The 17,721-nt window shown below is 32.4% G+C and overlaps 2 protein-coding genes and 1 non-coding gene across 5 annotated transcripts; 1 reads left to right on the plus strand and 2 right to left on the minus strand.

Moving 5' to 3' along the window:
- Positions 1-173: 173 nt before the first annotated feature.
- LOC123692010 (glutamine-dependent NAD(+) synthetase) lies at positions 174-17,349 on the plus strand. Of its 3 annotated transcripts, none has more exons than XM_045636629.1 (13): positions 174-250; positions 9,772-9,932; positions 10,031-10,286; positions 10,511-10,656; positions 11,105-11,354; positions 12,001-12,205; positions 12,620-12,766; positions 13,957-14,105; positions 14,371-14,526; positions 14,792-15,006; positions 15,636-15,858; positions 16,245-16,421; positions 17,129-17,349. In XM_045636629.1, the coding sequence occupies exons 2-13, from the start codon at positions 9,787-9,789 to the stop codon at positions 17,150-17,152; spliced, it is 2,094 nt and encodes a 697-aa protein (XP_045492585.1). In that variant the 5' UTR covers positions 174-250; positions 9,772-9,786; the 3' UTR covers positions 17,153-17,349. The 3 variants fall into 3 exon arrangements, with proteins under 3 accessions (XP_045492585.1, XP_045492583.1, XP_045492584.1); XM_045636627.1 differs by having other exon boundaries at positions 207-321; XM_045636628.1 differs by lacking the exon at positions 174-250 and adding an exon at positions 8,500-8,614.
- On the minus strand, positions 889-7,093 carry LOC123692037 (cytosolic carboxypeptidase 2-like). The gene is made up of 17 exons (XM_045636664.1): positions 6,889-7,093; positions 6,520-6,695; positions 6,225-6,377; positions 5,905-6,137; positions 5,276-5,422; positions 4,929-5,187; positions 4,693-4,857; positions 4,484-4,599; positions 4,260-4,419; positions 3,871-4,190; positions 3,657-3,777; positions 3,497-3,574; positions 3,231-3,407; positions 2,994-3,139; positions 2,687-2,863; positions 2,166-2,333; positions 889-1,305 (listed from the first exon to the last, which is right to left on the minus strand). The coding sequence occupies exons 1-17, from the start codon at positions 7,091-7,093 to the stop codon at positions 1,011-1,013; spliced, it is 3,096 nt and encodes a 1,031-aa protein (XP_045492620.1). The 3' UTR covers positions 889-1,010.
- Positions 13,388-13,461, minus strand: Trnat-agu. The gene has a single exon. It is a non-coding gene; the product is annotated as a tRNA-Thr (tRNA).
- Positions 17,350-17,721: the final 372 nt, after the last annotated feature.

The following is a 17,721-nucleotide window of genomic DNA, read 5'->3' on the forward strand; positions in this document are numbered from 1 at the left end:
CAAGTTGCTACTATTGTTCACTATTTTTGATAAAATAAAAGATCTCAACTTCTTGTCTCTTTTTTTTTTCTTTCAAAAGTGTAGGGTGTCGGGTGATGAATGGGTGTCTTTTTCTTCTATTTTGTTTATGGCCTTCCGATCCCAATAGACCACAATAGACTTGCTTTTGACATTTGACATCTTGTTATTTGTCAAATGTCGCATTTAAAAGTCAAAACAAAGGCAATTTTTTTTATGAAAACCAGCTAAGGTTAATAAATGTTTATTTTTTAATTAAATAGAAGAATAATAGATACCCTTGCATCACTGTAGGTGAAAGCAGTAAGTTAAATAAAATTTTCAACTCAATTCATCTTTATTTTACTTGAAGTTAGAAACATTAATAAGCATCTTTGATAATAAAAAATAAGTAAATAAATCAATATTTCAGAATATTTTTCACACACGGCACGATCTGATCCCATACTTAGCTTTTCACTTGTATTATGGTAACCAAATGGCCGATAAACATACATATATAATTTATAAATACATACATACTTATATAGATAATTAACACCCAGACAAACATCGATGTTCATCACGCAGATCACACACATGAACACATCATGCCTTGGGTGGGAATTGAACCCACAACCTCTGGCTTCGAAGGCAGGGTCCTACTAACTTAGCCATACAGTCAGTCAATAATACTCATCATTTCTATAATTTATTTATATTAAAACAATTGTCTTAATATAATATTTAGTAAGTTAAAAATATTAATTATAAACTTGATGATTTATCTTTGTATATTTCTGATAAATTTGAGACAGTGAAAACATGGTCAAGGGTTTGACAAACAAACATTTTAATCAAATAGCACACAATGATACATACTTAAAATAATACTTTTTATGTATGTATCATTGTGTGCTATTTGATTAAAAACACTGAATAAAAATGTTATTATTGCTAATCTTATATTAGATCCTTATAAAATGATTTTACTATATTTGTACATCTTAAAATTATTTTCTAGTTGCATCTTTTGGTTTGTTCTTAAAGTTCTTCCCCTTTTTTTTAACTTTTTTTCTAGATTGTATAGAATTATCAGAATCAGAGTTTTCTGATACCATTTTTGTTTCTTTCTGTTTTGACTTTTTCGTTTGAATAGCGGTTGCCACATAGGCTCCTTTTCTGAATGTTGATTTAGCTTGTCTATTTTCAAGAAGACTTGGTCGTTGCAGAGATTGGTTATTTCTTGGTATTTCGGTAAAGCTTGTATTGTTTAACTGAGCAATCTCCGTTTTACTATGTTTTAATCTAGAAAGGGAAAGTGTTAATATTAATAAAATCTTTTTTTTAACATTAATAGCAAAAAGTGCAAAATTTAATTTATCACTACATAGGTAGGTAGTATAAAACAAAGTCGCTTTCTCTGTCCCTATTTCCCTATGTCCCTTTGTAAATCTTTGAAACTACGCAACGGATTTTGATGCGGTTTTTTTAATAGATAGAGTGATTCAAGAAAAAGGTTTATATATGTATAATAACATCCATTAAATAGTGGAGAAATACTGTTATTTTTGAGGTTTCTAATGTGATGTCGTAAATAATTACATTTTTTCCGCTTACATTGCAAACGCAGGCTGAACCCTACGAATTTTTTCAAAATTATGTACTAAGTATTTGTACACATTGAAAAGGTCTACACTCTACAGAAAAATCCGTGATGGTATATGTCTATCTGTTATGGATAACCCCTTGGATAACCCACAATACCTTTTTTTGTCATTTACTTTTTACGACAAATAATGTTTAGTTTTCGAAGCGATTTTAACCAATACAGTTTAATCCTTAACCAATTAAATACCTTGAATACATTGTTCATTTAATATAGATCTATATGGCCCTTTACACCGTATGATTTAAGTGAATATTTTCGAAGATATTACAGATTTAAAAAATGCGGGACGTAGCGTTTGCAAATTGCACCCGTGCGAAGCCGGGGCGGGTCGCTAGTATAATTATATATGTTATGCTTAAAGTCAGATAATGTTGACACTTTACCCATCAGGCGCGTTTTCATTAGAGCCATAAGACGAATTTCGTGATGTGGATTCGTGTTCTAGCATAGTAGGGTACATACTACAAGAAGAAGACAATAATAATTACATACTCACTTTCCCTTCTTTTTATATGTTTTACTAGTTTTATTACTTGGCTCTAATGCATCTTCGACAGATGGTACTTTCAATGAAACCTTTTTGGGTTTGTACTTTTTCTTCTTCTTCATGTCTTTATTTTTCTTTTTTTCATCTTCTAACTCTTCTAATTTTTTCGAACATGATCTGCGGATGAGCAGGCATACTTAAAATGATATTCCTAATTTAATAAATATAAATGTAAACTGATGTTATGATTTAAGAAAAAATATATTAAAGCTCAAAAAATATACCTATTAAAGCTCATGATCAAATATGTACATAATATAATAGATTTAATTAACACTATGTATTACAGTTAGAAGTTAAATAACTAAAATCCTCAAGTTAATTGTTTTTGATATAAGCCTTCCGTGATTTATGGGCTATCTAACACAGAAATAGTTTTTCAAATCAGACATGTAGTTCCTGAGTTTAGCGTTTTCAACCAAACAAACCAACTCACCAGCTTTATAATATTAGCATAGATTACGGATTACCTGAGCAATGCCTCACTATCTGTAAAGTAAGAATTCATTGCAAAACTTGAAATGCCCCACGATAAAGGACCTTTCTCATCTTCCTGTAGTCCTGTCCAAAAGTTTTTCTTCAATGCATTCAATTTTACTTGTAATTCAGATGGCTGTGTGTTTCTGCTCTTGATCTCTGCAAGGCATCTACAAAATTTGTTAATAATATACACTGTTAGCGTGCCCAAGTATTACATGGTTCAATGAAGTGTGCCAAAAAAAAGGAAACTCATACATTTAAATTTAACAATACTTGTTTACTTCAATGTTTGCTTACCTAGGCGGTGGTAAACGTCTAAACTGATGCCACGACGCGGGGTTAAGTTTGGGTTTTTGAATTGAGTCGTCGAACATAGACACACTTCGTGGTCTTCTACATTTCGTTTTTTTTTCACGGTCCGAATTAAACGGCGAATCATTTGTCTAAAATGAGATGTTACTTAGTACATACAATAATGACAATAGTTGTAAATTAAATAATGCAATCAGAAGGAAATAAAATAAAAGTTGATACCGGGACAGGAAAAATTTTAAGCTCCGGAGGCATTTTCTTTTTTCGACGGGGTTTATTTTTATTAGATGTTTGCAAAAGTTTATGTACTCGTCTTACAGGACTTAAGTTTTCTTCAATTGAATCGCAATCAGAAGAAGTCATTGCATCTGATGTTAAATCTATTGTTGCTCTTGGGACCTAAAAATTAAAAGATAGCTGAATGAAAAGAACAATACTTATGTTGAAATAATGCATGTATAAATCTGGTTAAGAAAGTGTTAAAGTACTTTTAAAGTTTCACGTTTTGTTTTCTTCTTTTGGAGTTTATTAGGTTTCTCCTGTAGAATTTGCTGCCGCCTTGGCCTCTGTAATTAAGTATTTGAATAATTGACTACCTTGCTTTACTACATTATTACAAATTTGTTATACATGCAGTTTAATGCAAACCTCATTCGATCTATTTATATCTGGAAAAATTGGCGACGGTGGTGGTGCAGATTGGATTACACCAATTTTCGGTCTTGTAGCAACTGCTGCCTCCGAACTACTGGAGGTATCACCCTCATCACTGCGAATGTTATTTTTAGTCACGTACAGGATACTAAAAAATCTCAAATTACTTTAAATGTTCGGAAAATAAAATAAAAAATACAAAACTTGCCTTGAATAGTCAGACAGGTCAATATTAGTTGGCTCATCTGCATTCGATCCTTCTTTTAAAAGACGGGTCACTATTTTATTCCTTAATCTCTCTTTACTGGGGTCATCATCATAAAAATCAAGGAGAGTTTCGCAAAATGTTTTTCCCAAGCTTTCGTAGTCTTGAACTGAAAAGTGTGTAGACATTCTACTGCCAAGTTCTGATCCTCCAAAGGATGCTTCCATAGTATAACTATTAGCTATTCCTAGCATCCAAACTACAACGCGCGCCGTCCCTTCTTTACTTCGCTGAATTCTAAATTTGCAGTGTTCAAAAGAAAACTGGAAACATGAAAGAAGTTGAAAATGTGTTTTTTTCGGTAGAAATATTGTAAATTTATTGAAACTTACTTTGTCGGCTGCGTTTTTATGTAACATTAGAGGAAACACCTGTTCTTGTAAACGCTTATCTGAATTTCTTCTACTTTCGCAACCATATATGAAGATATTATGTTTACGGGAGTGAGCGTGAAGGTCTACATACATTGCTATTCCACATTCCTCCTGCAATCTAGTAAGGATAAAATAAAGTTTGATCATTATCAATGAACATTTTTTTCTGAAATTTGCCATACCTGCGTATCATAACTTTCGTGTGCCAAACAGGCGGATATGTTTCTCGGATAACAGTGCGATATTGTCTATTTAAATCCTTTCCAGTTAGTGAACAGCGATTGTTACCAACAATTACCTGAGTACATAATAAACATAAAGGTACCTAAATTAAACACATTTAAAATTTAGATGTAACAAACAGTATATTACGAAAACTTTATTTACCAACCCCATCTGGATTGAGCATCGGCACAAGTTTGAATATGAATTTTTCTCTCAATTCACGAGCTTGATTAGAATCTCCGGTTAAATAGTCCATGAATCCTTTCATCATCCAGGATGCTGGTGTCTCGCCTGGATGGACTCTAGCGGTTATAATGACCGCTTTCTTTTTCTGCGATAAAAATTCTTTCGTATTTAGATTATAAATTTTAAAATTTAGAGTACTTAAATATATTTTTTTACCTTTTGTTCCATTTCATTTTGGTTTTGGGGAGCAGTCACGGTAAGATAATATACATTATTGCCTGCTAAAGTTCTGCAAAGAAGCCTTAGTTTCGAATAAGTTGATTTGACTGGATGTGCTTGTAACCTCGAAAGATATTCTTGCAAATCAGAATACGTATACGGATAACAGTGAGCAACATAAACTGCGTCATCTGTGTGTGGAAACTCAATATTGAATGTTAACGTATAACTTGGAAATTGTTCCTCCTCTTCACACCTGTGGATTATGCTTTGTATTATTTTTGCTCGGTGTGTGATATATCATATAATATACTTTTTAGATAATAACAAATAATATGACTAACGTGGGATCATTCTTGTAGTATGCGATATTGTCACCGCATCGTCTCCAACCGATCGAATGCAACTGAGCGTCCTTGGTCGAGTACAGTAAAGGTCGCATGCCTTCATTATATAAACTTTCTGGCTTTGATAGATTAACTATGGAGAACCTGCAATGTAAATTATGCTGTACGTGCATCACAATAATAAAAATTTAAATTATACATGTAAATATGTATGATTATTTTTCCGACCCAAATATCGACCAATAGAATTGCACCATTCGACGTCACGTGGTACAACCTACATGGTAAATTATACTGATAATTTTTTGAAAATTTTCTCTGGTCGTTGACGTCAAACTGACAGGTTGAATTCAATTGTGAAATTATTGGCCGACATTTGGGACGGAAAAATAATCCCCCGAATACCACACGAGCTTCAAAATTATTTGGCATTTCCCTCAAGGTTCCCTGCAAACAAATAAAGTCGTCAAGTTTTTCAGGAAAAATCACTCGCGCTTCGCGCTCGTGATTTTTTAACCTTGACTAAAAACTTGACTTCTTCTTGACTTCTTCATTTGTTTGCAACGAACCTATCGGAAAATACCCGATAATTTTGAAGCTCTTGTGGTATTATAAGTGAATATTACCTATACATCATTTGTTTCCTTGTATTAGATACTTTAAAATAGAACCACTGCACATGTCTGTTTGTGTATAGATCGGTCCGAAGATGAAGTTCATAATAAGCAGATGTTATCTTTATAGCTTTTGCAAGATTGCCGCTTTCAAAGCGGGATTCAAATCGTAATTCATCGTCACCTCCAGCACTTGTGCACGCTGATAAAAATAGACGTGATCCACCGACGGTTGAACGACTAAACTAAAAATATAAAAAATTAGGGAAATAAGTTAGGTTGCACATAATTTCATAATTTTCTTATGATTTCGATACAATTTTTTAACTCACATAGTTCACTGCACTCATTGGATAATATTGAAAAATTACTGTGCCGGCTTCCTCACCAACTGGTTGTGGTTTTAATTCTTTACCAGTAGGCACATAGTAAGGTTCAGGTGATGCCGGACTCCAACATATGTGTTGTATTCTTTCTTCGACTACCTGATAGCATTGTTATGTTAGTATACAATTTTATAGAGCATAGTCATACAATTTTATAGAGCAAATTGAATAAAAAACTTTTAAACTTTTAATTACTTGAATAAAAAAAAATCTCAATGGATTATTATAGGAGTAGCCTTACTTGGCATTCTGATGGCCACCGTGGTGCTTGCTGTGGACAATCTAATTCTTTCGGCAGTGCAAAGAGATCTCTCGGCTCCTTTAATTTGGCAATGGTTTTAAACGTTTTTATATCTGTATTAATTTCTAGTTGATTCGTTTTGATATTGTTCTGAAGGAAGTTCGAAATAAATGTACCTGCAAGAAAAGCTATTAACTTATTAAAAAAATATTGTTGAATACATGACTTGAAAAAAATAGGTGTTAAGTAATTCTATTTTAATTTTACACAAGATATGTAAATAAAGTTATCGTTCACTATAAGTAATGTAACGTTTATTGATATGAATTAACGATGTCTTCCTCGTTTCCAAGCTTTGTTATTCAATACCTTTATTACAAATAGGAAATAATGAAGCTTGCAATGTTTTTACTTGATCTAAATTCGCTAATAAAATATTGTCCCGCAAAACCGGATCTCTGCTAGGAAAGTTTAAAGTAAGTGTCGTTTTTTCCGTAAATTCTTTCCTTTGTTCCTCTCTCTCAATCATCATGACGTTTTCTTGGACGCGTTCCAGTTGTTTCCACCATAACATTTTACTATCTAAAGTAAATACGAACTTGTAAAGTTTAAAACTTTTAGCTATTTAATCTTATCGCGGCATTTCGCAGCGTTGTACTTTCAGTCGCCATGGTTGCACAAAAAAATTGTGTGATGATAAACGATTGATTTTCGTTGGCGTGTAACCTGGCGAGTGGAGCGACGCACGAAATTGTACTGAAGTTTTTCGGGGGCGTTGTAAAGTTATGGATGTTTGAAAATGAAAGCCTTATGTCACGTCACTATCATAACTAACAAGTGACGATAGCTTGCGTCAGCAAGCTTTTGTTGGCAAGTCATAAAAATCATCCATATTTAACAATTAAATGTTCCATTAATTAATTTTTGTTCTAAATTATTTAAACTTAATAAATTAATTGTAGTATTAAGAGATAACTGTTCAAATAACAATATTATGGAAATGAGAAACATAAAAAAAAATAATAATAAACTCTTTATTAGCAGGTAGGCAATATTAAAATTAACAATTTATGTACTTACAATCTACTTAATCTAACAACCTACATGCTAAAAGGATTGCCGCTCAGCATTTTACAATGAAAAGCATAGGCTGTCATTGCAGAGCTGATTTTCAGCGACACCTAATTATAAAAACGATCTAATCTAATGTATTAAATATAATAAATAAATAATAAATAGTAATATCTATTTTTAAATAAATATACATATTAAATATTTAATTTAATATCAATTCTCAATTTATCTTTAGTAACTAATATGATGACTAATGTATTTAAATGTATAAAAATTCGTGTATTACCCACCGCAGTCTTCCTGTACAGCAGTTGGCATAAAATTAATGAAATCTAGATATTAAGTAGGTAATTTTATATTTTAAAAATAAAGAACTTTCACTTCTACGTATTTTTTACTAATTTTTGCTTAATTTGATACAAAATAACACGATTATATAAAACGTATGAAAACTGTAAGTTACGCTACTGTTCCACGTAAATCTGAAAGGTGACTGCACTTCTTGGTAAAGTGTTAAAGTTCGATGGAAACGTGCAAACTTCGTAATCGTTAAACTTTTTTACATGCGAAGAAAACAATGTTCAATAAAGTTATAGGCATAAGCCAGACAATGGGCTTCAATCAATTCTTGTCTAGACGACTGTAGTTATTTAAAAACTATTCTGGATTATATGGATTGAAGACTGTAAACTACTATAGTAAATACAATTTAATGTCTTATACCTACTTATTAAAGATTTATGGTCCGTTGATCCAATGCTTTTGGAAGCCAGAAAATTGTCCTTCATTTGCATATGGTACCTACAAACTTAAAAACATAGCTCTAAGTCTGTAACTATAATGATAATACAGCATTAAGAAAATCTATAGAAGCCTACCTAGAGTTATCTTTGGAAGTATAATAAAACGGTCGCTAAGGTAACGACACTAGTGAAGTCGATAGTATCACTATCTAACAAAACATTATTAAATTAAGAGGTTGTTAATGGTTTTCGCAAGATTTTGTGCGTGAGATAAAAACGTAAGTAATAGGCCCTTATTAGGTACGTTAAGCTAACATGCAACCTTGTCAGTGTGAATATTTCCATGTAGATTCTGCAATGTGTTATTTAGATTAGATAATAATTGCTAAATTTAATAATGCTGAGTGAAAATGTTTCATTGAGGTGAATGAGAATAATTATAGTTCGTACCAAGTTGGGAATAATATACCTATAAAAGGATGGCGTTAGAATTCTGGCTGAACGTTTAATATAGTATAGTTAGTTTAGTATAGTATCTTTTAATTTCATAACTTAAATAGTAGGTACATAGTATAAAGAGAACCTTTAGGTACTATGATAGGTATGTAAATAAAATTGAGATTTTAGACGGTCAACAATTTTGTTTTTTTAAACCTATTTAAACATTAATCTTGACCTCGACCTCTATAGCATTTCGTTATCGTAATGGATTGTCTAAACTCCAAACAGCAGATAACAAAATAGAAGTCGCGAGAATATCAAGGACCGAACTATTTAAAATTTAAAATTATAAATGTCTAGATACATATCTCACTAACTATATCCAAACTAATAGAAGGGTTACCCTTAAATGCGTAGTAAAAGGGCGGTAGGGATTGAGAAGTGAAATACGAGAGGTGATTGGCCGCGCCCTGGCACCGCTTGGTGCGGATCGATCAGGGCTTTGTCAATTATATTATTAACTAGCTATCCGCCTCGGCCTCGCCCGTGGTACATATTTACGCTTTCTCTACATAAGAACCATCCTTGGACTTCCACAAATCTTTTAAAAAAAGAATTATCGAAATCGGTTCAGCCGTTCACACGTGATGCCGTGACATCGCGAAACGGGTTTCATTAATTTTACATAGGTACATAGATGAACATTACGCCCTACGTACTAAAAAACTCTGTTCTTATATTTTGAAATAGGTAACACAAAAATTTTAATTTAAAGGAAAATGTTATTGTACGTAATTATCTACGTAAGGTAGATTAATTAATCTACCTAATCGTTATGCATTATTCGAGTTTTTACTTCAATTATTTCCTTTTTAATTCCTTGTTTCTATTTTTTATTTTAGGTAATAAAAATAATGGTTTTATTTGTTTTTATAGAACACTTCTCCGCATAAGGTACTACTGTGTTCTTGAATTATTATTTTTCTTGTTTTAGAATTAAAAAAAAAACATGGGTCGTAAAGTTGTCGTAGCCACTTGTACTCTAAATCAATGGGCCTTGGATTTTGAGGGTAATTTAAGCAGGATTTTACAATCTATTCAAGAAGCGAAAGAGTTGGGAGCTCTTTACCGCACTGGGCCTGAATTAGAGATATGGTAATTTTGCTATGTTGATTATTAATTTTTGTATTTTGTATGTATTTAGTAAAGTATCATGTATGTATATTTAATTTACTTATTCTCATGTATTTTAGTGGTTATAGCTGCGAGGATCATTTCCATGAGCCCGATACATTTCTTCATAGCTGGCAGGTTCTTGCTGAGTTGCTTAAGTCGTCAACATGTGATAATATACTAGTAGATGTCGGTATGCCCGTCCAGCATCGTAATGTATCATATAATTGCCGTGTAGTTTTCTTGAACAAAAAGATATTGTTGATACGACCTAAGATGACGCTGTGCGAGGATGGTAACTACAGAGAATCCCGGTGGTTCTCTCGATGGACAAAGGTGGGTATTTGGAACGAGTATTTAAAATACGTAAAGTATTTTTTGGTCATAGATAGATAATTAATTCACATGTATGTGAGATTTTTTGGCTTTCGTTACAATACTTAAAAGATTGAATGCGATGGAATTACGCCAACTTCTGAGATGACTCCAATCGCTATACTCTTTGTATTCCCAATAACTCTAGCTGTAGAAATACCTATACATATTATTTTTCCATAAAGGAGAAGCAAACTGAAGATTACTACTTGCCTAGAATGATCACGGCGATAACAAACCAAACTACTGTTCCCATTGGTGACGCTGTTATAGCTACGAAGGATACATGCATTGGCTTCGAAATTTGTGAAGAATTATGGAATCCTCGAAGGTATATCATAATTTTAATGACTATCAATATATTTCTATAGGGACTTAGCTAAAATATTGGATGTTAATCGGAGTTGGGGGTAATAAAAGACTCTTCATTATGAGATTATGACTTTGTTTAGTTATTGCATTCTGTTTTGGAATGAGTTGAAATATTTTTTTACCTATTCGATAGCATTAAATGCAAGTTATTAATATTTGAAAAAATTTAAAGAGTAGAAAAAATATATAACACTTGGATCAAACCAGCATCATTCGCAATCCCACCATGATTGAAATTTTTCTATTCCCTAAAAAAATTCAAGAAGTATGTGTACTTCTATTAGTCTCCCTTTCTGTACCACGCTAATACTTAAAAAAATTAAGGTGATGATGATGTGAGGTGTGATGAGATGGTAACATTTTAGTCCTTATAATGTGAGGTAAATACATTTGGAAAAATTTTACAGTCGCCACATAGATCTGGGCCTCGACGGCGTGGAAATTATATGCAACGGTTCAGGCAGTTACACGGAACTACGAAAAGCGTATGTGACCGTGGACTTAGTAAAAAGTGCAACGTTCAAAAGCGGTGGGGCGTACTTGTTCAGTAATTTACGAGGGTGTGACGGACAAAGGATTTATTTCAATGGGTGCTCCTGTGTTGCTGTGAATGGTGATATCGTCAGTAGGGGACTGCAATTTTCCCTACAGGATGTGGTCTGTTACTTTATTACGTTGTATCACTTTTTATATGGCTTATTGGGGCATTATTATAAAAGGGTTCAAGGGAAAATGACAATTTTATAATTCTGGATGTATATTTAAACTATAATATCTAAGTATATCTCCTCTATTTCCGATTGCATACAAAATGGTATGTACATTACATTCATAGTATTTTTTATAATATTAAATATGCTATGAATATAATTTACACATCATTTCGTATACTTATAGTTAGTTATTATCGCATTTTTTATTCAAATTGAAATAATAATGAGAAAACAGGGTAAAATTTAATAAGTACCTAGTTGGTAAAAAAAAAAACAATTCTATTTGTTTTTTAACTACCTATTTAAATGTTCGATTATTTCTTTGTTTTTATTTTTTTAACCAACAGTATTGAACTAAATTTGGTAGAAATATGTACATTTAAAGATTTTGTATAAAGTAAGAAGAATCGAATAATTCTAATCATAAAGGAGTCTTTGAGTCTGATTTGCAGAAATTCGTTATATTTATAGTAAAATGTCTTTTAACTCAAACCTGAGAATCATATCTCATAATATCTGCTTGCTTTCTTTTATAACAAACGAAATTAAACGACATCGCAATTCGCAAGTAAACCATAAACATGTTTTAGGAGGTCGTTACTGCCACGATCGACCTCGAGGACATTAGGTCATACCGTGCTAAGAAACGGTCTAGATCTCATCTAGCCGCGTCTAGCTCACCATTTCCAAGGATCACAGTGGACTTTGCTTTATCTGATAATGAAGATATTCATCTAATTGCCAATCCAGCGATTGAATGGCAGTATTTGAGCCCAGAGGAAGAAATTGCTATGGGTAAGTACTAAGTAGTAGAGTAGTATGTACGTTTCAAAATTATTTATATGTATAAATAAAAATGTATGCTAATGTATGCACTTGCTCTAAATTATTTTGTTGAAAATATCTAAATCTCCTGAAATTTATATCATATTTTATTATTTAAGTTTATTCATTAGGTATATAAGTTTTCTGGTAATACAAGCTATATTATGTAGTAAATAACTAGGTACTTACTACATAATATAGCTTACAGTATGTAGGTACTTACATTAAATTAGTTACAAATACTTAACTTCGCCAACATTATCGTATGCAGTTGGCAGTATACTGTATACCCTATTGTAATTGACATTTTTTGTTCGTAACGCGTCGTTCTATTCAAAATTTTAAACCAAATTGTTAACCCACATACCTACCTAATTTGTACAGGACCAGCATGTTGGCTATGGGATTATTTACGAAGATCGGGCCAAGGGGGGTTCTTTTTGCCTCTAAGTGGTGGGGTGGACTCGTCGAGCACTGCTTGTATTGTGTTCTCCATGTGTACGCAAATTTGTGATGCAGTACAGAGAGGAGGTAAGTTTAAAAAATATCGATTTACCAATAATAGTTGAAATTCTCTGTACTTAGTACATTTTTGGAAATTAAAATTCTATTCGATTAAGTACCTATAGATTGAAAAAAAGTTTTAAAATGGGAAAGTGTGTCGCACCGTTTTCTCTGTTCTATTTTTATAAATAGGTAGATAAACTAAATAATATTGTACTACCCACGGAGTTTTTAATCTTATCCAAATGAAAATTTAACGTGTTTATAACAATACGAATGTGTAAAGATTAGTTAAAAAACTTCTAATAAATGACAAAATAAATAATGGCTTTTTGCCAACGTCCGTAATCCATCTAACGAGTTATATCTATCAGCGGCCTAGATTTATTGAACTCTACTATAGATATCTGTATGATATCAAAGTTTCGTTTAAAACTGGTTATACGCATGTATAACATTACTTCTTATCTATAATCGGTGATAACAAGTTCAATTTTAGTATTTCATACGTAATTTTTTCCTGTACAAAAATGTTTTAGTAAAAATCATCTCTAAATTTTTGAGCAATATCATAATAAAAATGATATAATATTAAAAAAATTATTCAGAAAATGAAATAATAAAAATATAAAAAGATTTCCGACCACTAGGCACCGGCGAGATTCGAACTCACGATCTCCTGTTTACTAGACAGGCGCTTTAACCAACTAAGCCACGGCGCCGATGTCTTATACGACGAAATAAGCGTATAATACGTTCTTTTCTCTGACACGTGTGATGACGTAATACGTTCATATTAATCTTGCATCTGTCGTCCTTATGTTTTTATTAATAAAGTTTAATTTCAATTAAACATTATTATCATTCAGAATGAATTAATGTTTTGATGATTTTTGAATAGTTTGCAATAAATTAATAATATGTATGTTCCATATACTTATTATATTATAGAGCTGATGATTATTACTACGTACATAATATTATTTAATACAAGTGGTTCGACCCGGCTTCGCCTGCAGTACGTATATAACGAAATCGGTCCTGCAATACCATAGTATTTAATATTTATGCATACAGTAGCAGTTATTCATAATATACTTAGTAGTTTTTTTTATAATAGAAATGCTTTGTTTTAAATATTAATAATAATTAATAATAAATAATATAATATTTAAGGCCTGGATAAAAAAAAAATCCTTTACCTCTTTACCTTTCAGATAGCCAAGTTCTGTCTGACGTTCGTAAGATAGTGTCAGAGTCAGATTACACCCCACTCGATCCGAAGGAACTTTGCAATAGAATACTGGTCACATGTTACATGGCCACTGAGAATTCCAGTGAAGAGACGAGACAGAGGGCTAAGCAAGTAAGCAGGTTGTATATACTAATGGAATGATGTATATTGTATAATGTTTGTCTTCTATTACCTGACCGGTTGGCTTGGTTGGTAGTGGCCCTGCCTTCCAAGCCAGAGGTCGTGGGTTCGATTCCCACCCAGGGCAAATATTTGTGTGATGGACATAGATGCTTTTGCTCGGTGTCTGGATGTTAATTTATCTATATAAGTAGGTATTTATAAAATAAAGAACATTATTGCAAGAATATATTCTAATAAACCAAGCTATTTTTAGTTGTCCATCGAAATAGGGAGTTACCATTTTCCCATACTAATCGACTCTGCAGTGAGTGCAGCTATTGGTGTATTTCAAACTGCTACTGGACTTGTACCGAAGTTCAAGATCAATGGTGGCTGCCATCGAGAGAATCAAACATTGCAAAACATTCAGGTATTTATAAGAAACTAGCTTTTTGCCCGCGACTTCGCCCGCTTTATCTAACACCTATCCTTTTAAGGCATTTTTGTCCTTTAGTAAAATAGTTTTTAATGTAGATATCTACTTAATAAAGACATATCATAGAAATTAGAAACAGTTAATGTTTAGAAATGTGGATACATATTATTAAAGTTACGATATTTCCATTTTGTGTACATTTTTTGTCTTTTACTAAAATATGTAGTTGCTAATAAGTGTTTGAACGTTTTTCTTTCAGGCTCGTCTCCGCATGGTATTCGCGTACCTATTTGCCCAACTAATGCTCTGGGTGCGAGGCAAGCCGGGTTGTTTGCTAGTGTTGGGTTCTGCGAACGTGGACGAGTCTCTTCGGGGCTATCTCACTAAGTACGACTGTTCTAGTGCCGATGTGAACCCCATTGGTGGCATTTCTAAGACAGACTTGAAATCGTTTCTGCGCTTCGCTGAAATGCGGTAAGGTTATGTAATTTTAATTTTAAGGGTACTTTTATAGGTGTATCAATAATGCTTTTTACTAGTTATCTTAAATTGCTAAATAATCATGAGATTATTATTATTTAAATCTATACGTATACTAATATACTAATATTATAAAGGTGAATAGTTTGCTTGTTTGAACGCGCTAATCTCGGGGACTACTGGTCCGATTTGAAAAATTCTTTCGGTGTTAGATAGCCCATTTATCGAAGAAGGCTATAGGCTATATATCATCACGCTAAGACCAACAGACGTGGAGCACTGCGGGTAAAACCGCAGGGCACAGCTAGTTGTTTAATATTAATGAGACCACTATTATTTAAATTGATAAATATTACCCTTCTATATGTGTGTTACAATTAAACATTTCAATTAATATGTACATATGTTTAGTTGTTTTTCTATGTTTTTCAAACGATAATCTATTATTTCGATATGTCTACAAGGACTTCCTGTATGTTTCATAATAATTAACATAAGTATTGGATTGCAATTAATGATTTCTTTTTATTTCTTTTATCTTTCCGTTAAACAAAATTTATACAAAACAACTAAGTCAATAATGCACTAACTACTAATTACTAAAGGTATAATTTTTTTTTCAGTTTTTCCCTGCCGTCTCTATCAGGTATATTAGAAGCTCCGCCTACAGCAGAATTAGAGCCTTTAGAGGAAGGAAAGATCACGCAAACAGACGAAGAAGACATGGGCATGACATACACTGAACTGTCTGAGTTCGGTAGACTGAGGAAAATGCACTCGTGTGGACCGTTTGGAATGTTCCAGAAATTAGTACACACTTGGAACGAGAAGTGTACCCCACAAGAGGTATGTATCCATAGAGGGACAAGTGGTTTCGTAAACATTAAGATGAATTATTTTATTTATAATTATTTATTGTATAAGTTTTAAATAAATGAATCAGCGTGAATCATCCTTAATACACACAGAAATAAGAAATTATAGTACAGAACAATGGGAGGAAGGGCATAAGTAAAACAATGTTTTTTTTTTGTGTCAGTGACCGCTGTAATCACGAGGCGCAGACGAGATTTCTTATAATCCATTTTTTCATCTTCAACATCATTTAAGTTGTATGGTGTTTCATACGCAACATAAATTGGAATAATTTCCAACAAAAAAAAAAAAATATTCAGCCGCCTTGTATCCATACGATAATAATATATAGCTGATACACATAGTGGTACTTTCAGGTGGCAGATAAAGTGAAGCACTTTTTCCGTTGTTACGCGATGAATCGCCACAAAATGACGGTTCTGACGCCATCTTACCACGCGGAATCCTACAACCCGGATGACAATCGCTTCGACCATCGACCTTTCTTATACCCTGTGCAGTGGAATTGGCAGTTCAAGAAAATTGACGAATCGGTAAGAAAACCTTTTACCTTTTTTCAATTAACAACTATACTTACACATCTGTTAAAACTGCCCGAGGGGCGAAGTTTGTCTAAAAAATGTATCCTAATTATGCAAGCAAACAAACATACAGAATATGAAACTATCAGGAAAAAAATTAAAGTCATAAAAAAATTAAAGTCATCAAGTGTCACTCATTGGCGCGCGGTTCAACCAACTTACACTTTTTATTACTATGACGTATATTTTATGAAAAACCTTAATATTAATTCTGACTAAGCCGTTGTCTGAAAACAATCATAAGTAGTTTCACAATAGTTAATTGAATCAGCTGTACAAATATACTTACGTCAACAAATAAATTTTATTTGGATGTAATTAAGCGTATAAAATTCCGCTACTTATGGATCTTTGTTTTGCGCCAATGTTTACCTATTTTTTTTAATTATAGAAGGTTATTTATACTAAAATTTTACATTTTTTTCATTTTTTATAAGGATCACTTTCTCAACTTGCTAATCACTCACCAATGGCCTGTTCAATTATTTGTTAAAAAGTTATTTGTCATTTAATTTGCAACATCAGGTTTACAGAACTTATCTAGAAGTCGGAAAACTTGCTATAAATATATTATTATTTATGTTAATTTGTGTTAAACATGACTAAACATTATTATGATTGTATTTTCTAAAAACTTTTTATTTTGTTTCCTATTCCAGGTGGCTCTTATGATGCATAGATAGAGTTACTACTTGGCAAGAACTTGAAGCAATATTAATTAAATATTCCTATAGTATCGGCATTCTAGTAACTAGTGAATGTTTTAGCACACCATAGTGTATGTTATATTATATCTATACTAATACTAGCGGTCCGCTCCGGTTTCGCCCGTGGTACATTTTTACGTTTTCTCTCCATAAGAACCATCCTCGTACTTCAAGAAATGTAATAAAAAAAGAATTAACGAAATCGGTTCAGTTGTTCTCGAGTTATGCGCTTACCAACACATTTTGCGATTCATTTTTATATTATAGATTATAAAGAGGAAAGGTTTGTATGTATGTATGTATGGTTTTCACGCATAAAGTACTGGACCGATTTTGATGAAATTTGGCACAGATAATCTTTAGACCCTGAGAAAGAACATAGGCTACCTTTTATTGCGAAATATGTAACCACGGGCGAAGCCGGAGCGGACCTCTATAGTTTATAATAATTTTACAATGATGTCGATTTTCATCATTAGAAGCTATGTTATAAAATAGTATCTTTATTAATTTATATTAGGAAAATATGTATGTATTTTTGTGAA

The sequence above is a fragment of the Colias croceus genome, chromosome 5 (assembly GCF_905220415.1).
Source record: "Colias croceus chromosome 5, ilColCroc2.1".
NCBI classification, from domain to species: Eukaryota; Metazoa; Arthropoda; class Insecta; order Lepidoptera; family Pieridae; genus Colias; species Colias croceus.

What these genes read in the sequence shown, in the direction of transcription:
- LOC123692010 (XM_045636629.1), top strand. Translation starts at nt 9,787, where the DNA reads ATGGGTCGTAAAGTTGTCGTAGCCACTTGTACTCTAAATCAATGGGCC. An exon ending in GAATTATGGAATCCTCGAAG is followed by an intron (nt 10,657 to 11,104) that starts GTATATCATAAT and finishes AAAATTTTACAG; the next exon opens with TCGCCACATAGATCTGGGCC. An exon ending in AGAAGTGTACCCCACAAGAG is followed by an intron (nt 15,859 to 16,244) that starts GTATGTATCCAT and finishes TGGTACTTTCAG; the next exon opens with GTGGCAGATAAAGTGAAGCA.
- LOC123692037 (XM_045636664.1), bottom strand. Translation starts at nt 7,093, where the DNA reads ATGTTATGGTGGAAACAACTGGAACGCGTCCAAGAAAACGTCATGATG. An exon ending in AGACGTTTACCACCGCCTAG is followed by an intron (nt 2,864 to 2,993) that starts GTAAGCAAACAT and finishes CAAATTTTGTAG; the next exon opens with ATGCCTTGCAGAGATCAAGA. An exon ending in ACATATAAAAAGAAGGGAAA is followed by an intron (nt 1,306 to 2,165) that starts GTGAGTATGTAA and finishes TTCCCTTTCTAG; the next exon opens with ATTAAAACATAGTAAAACGG.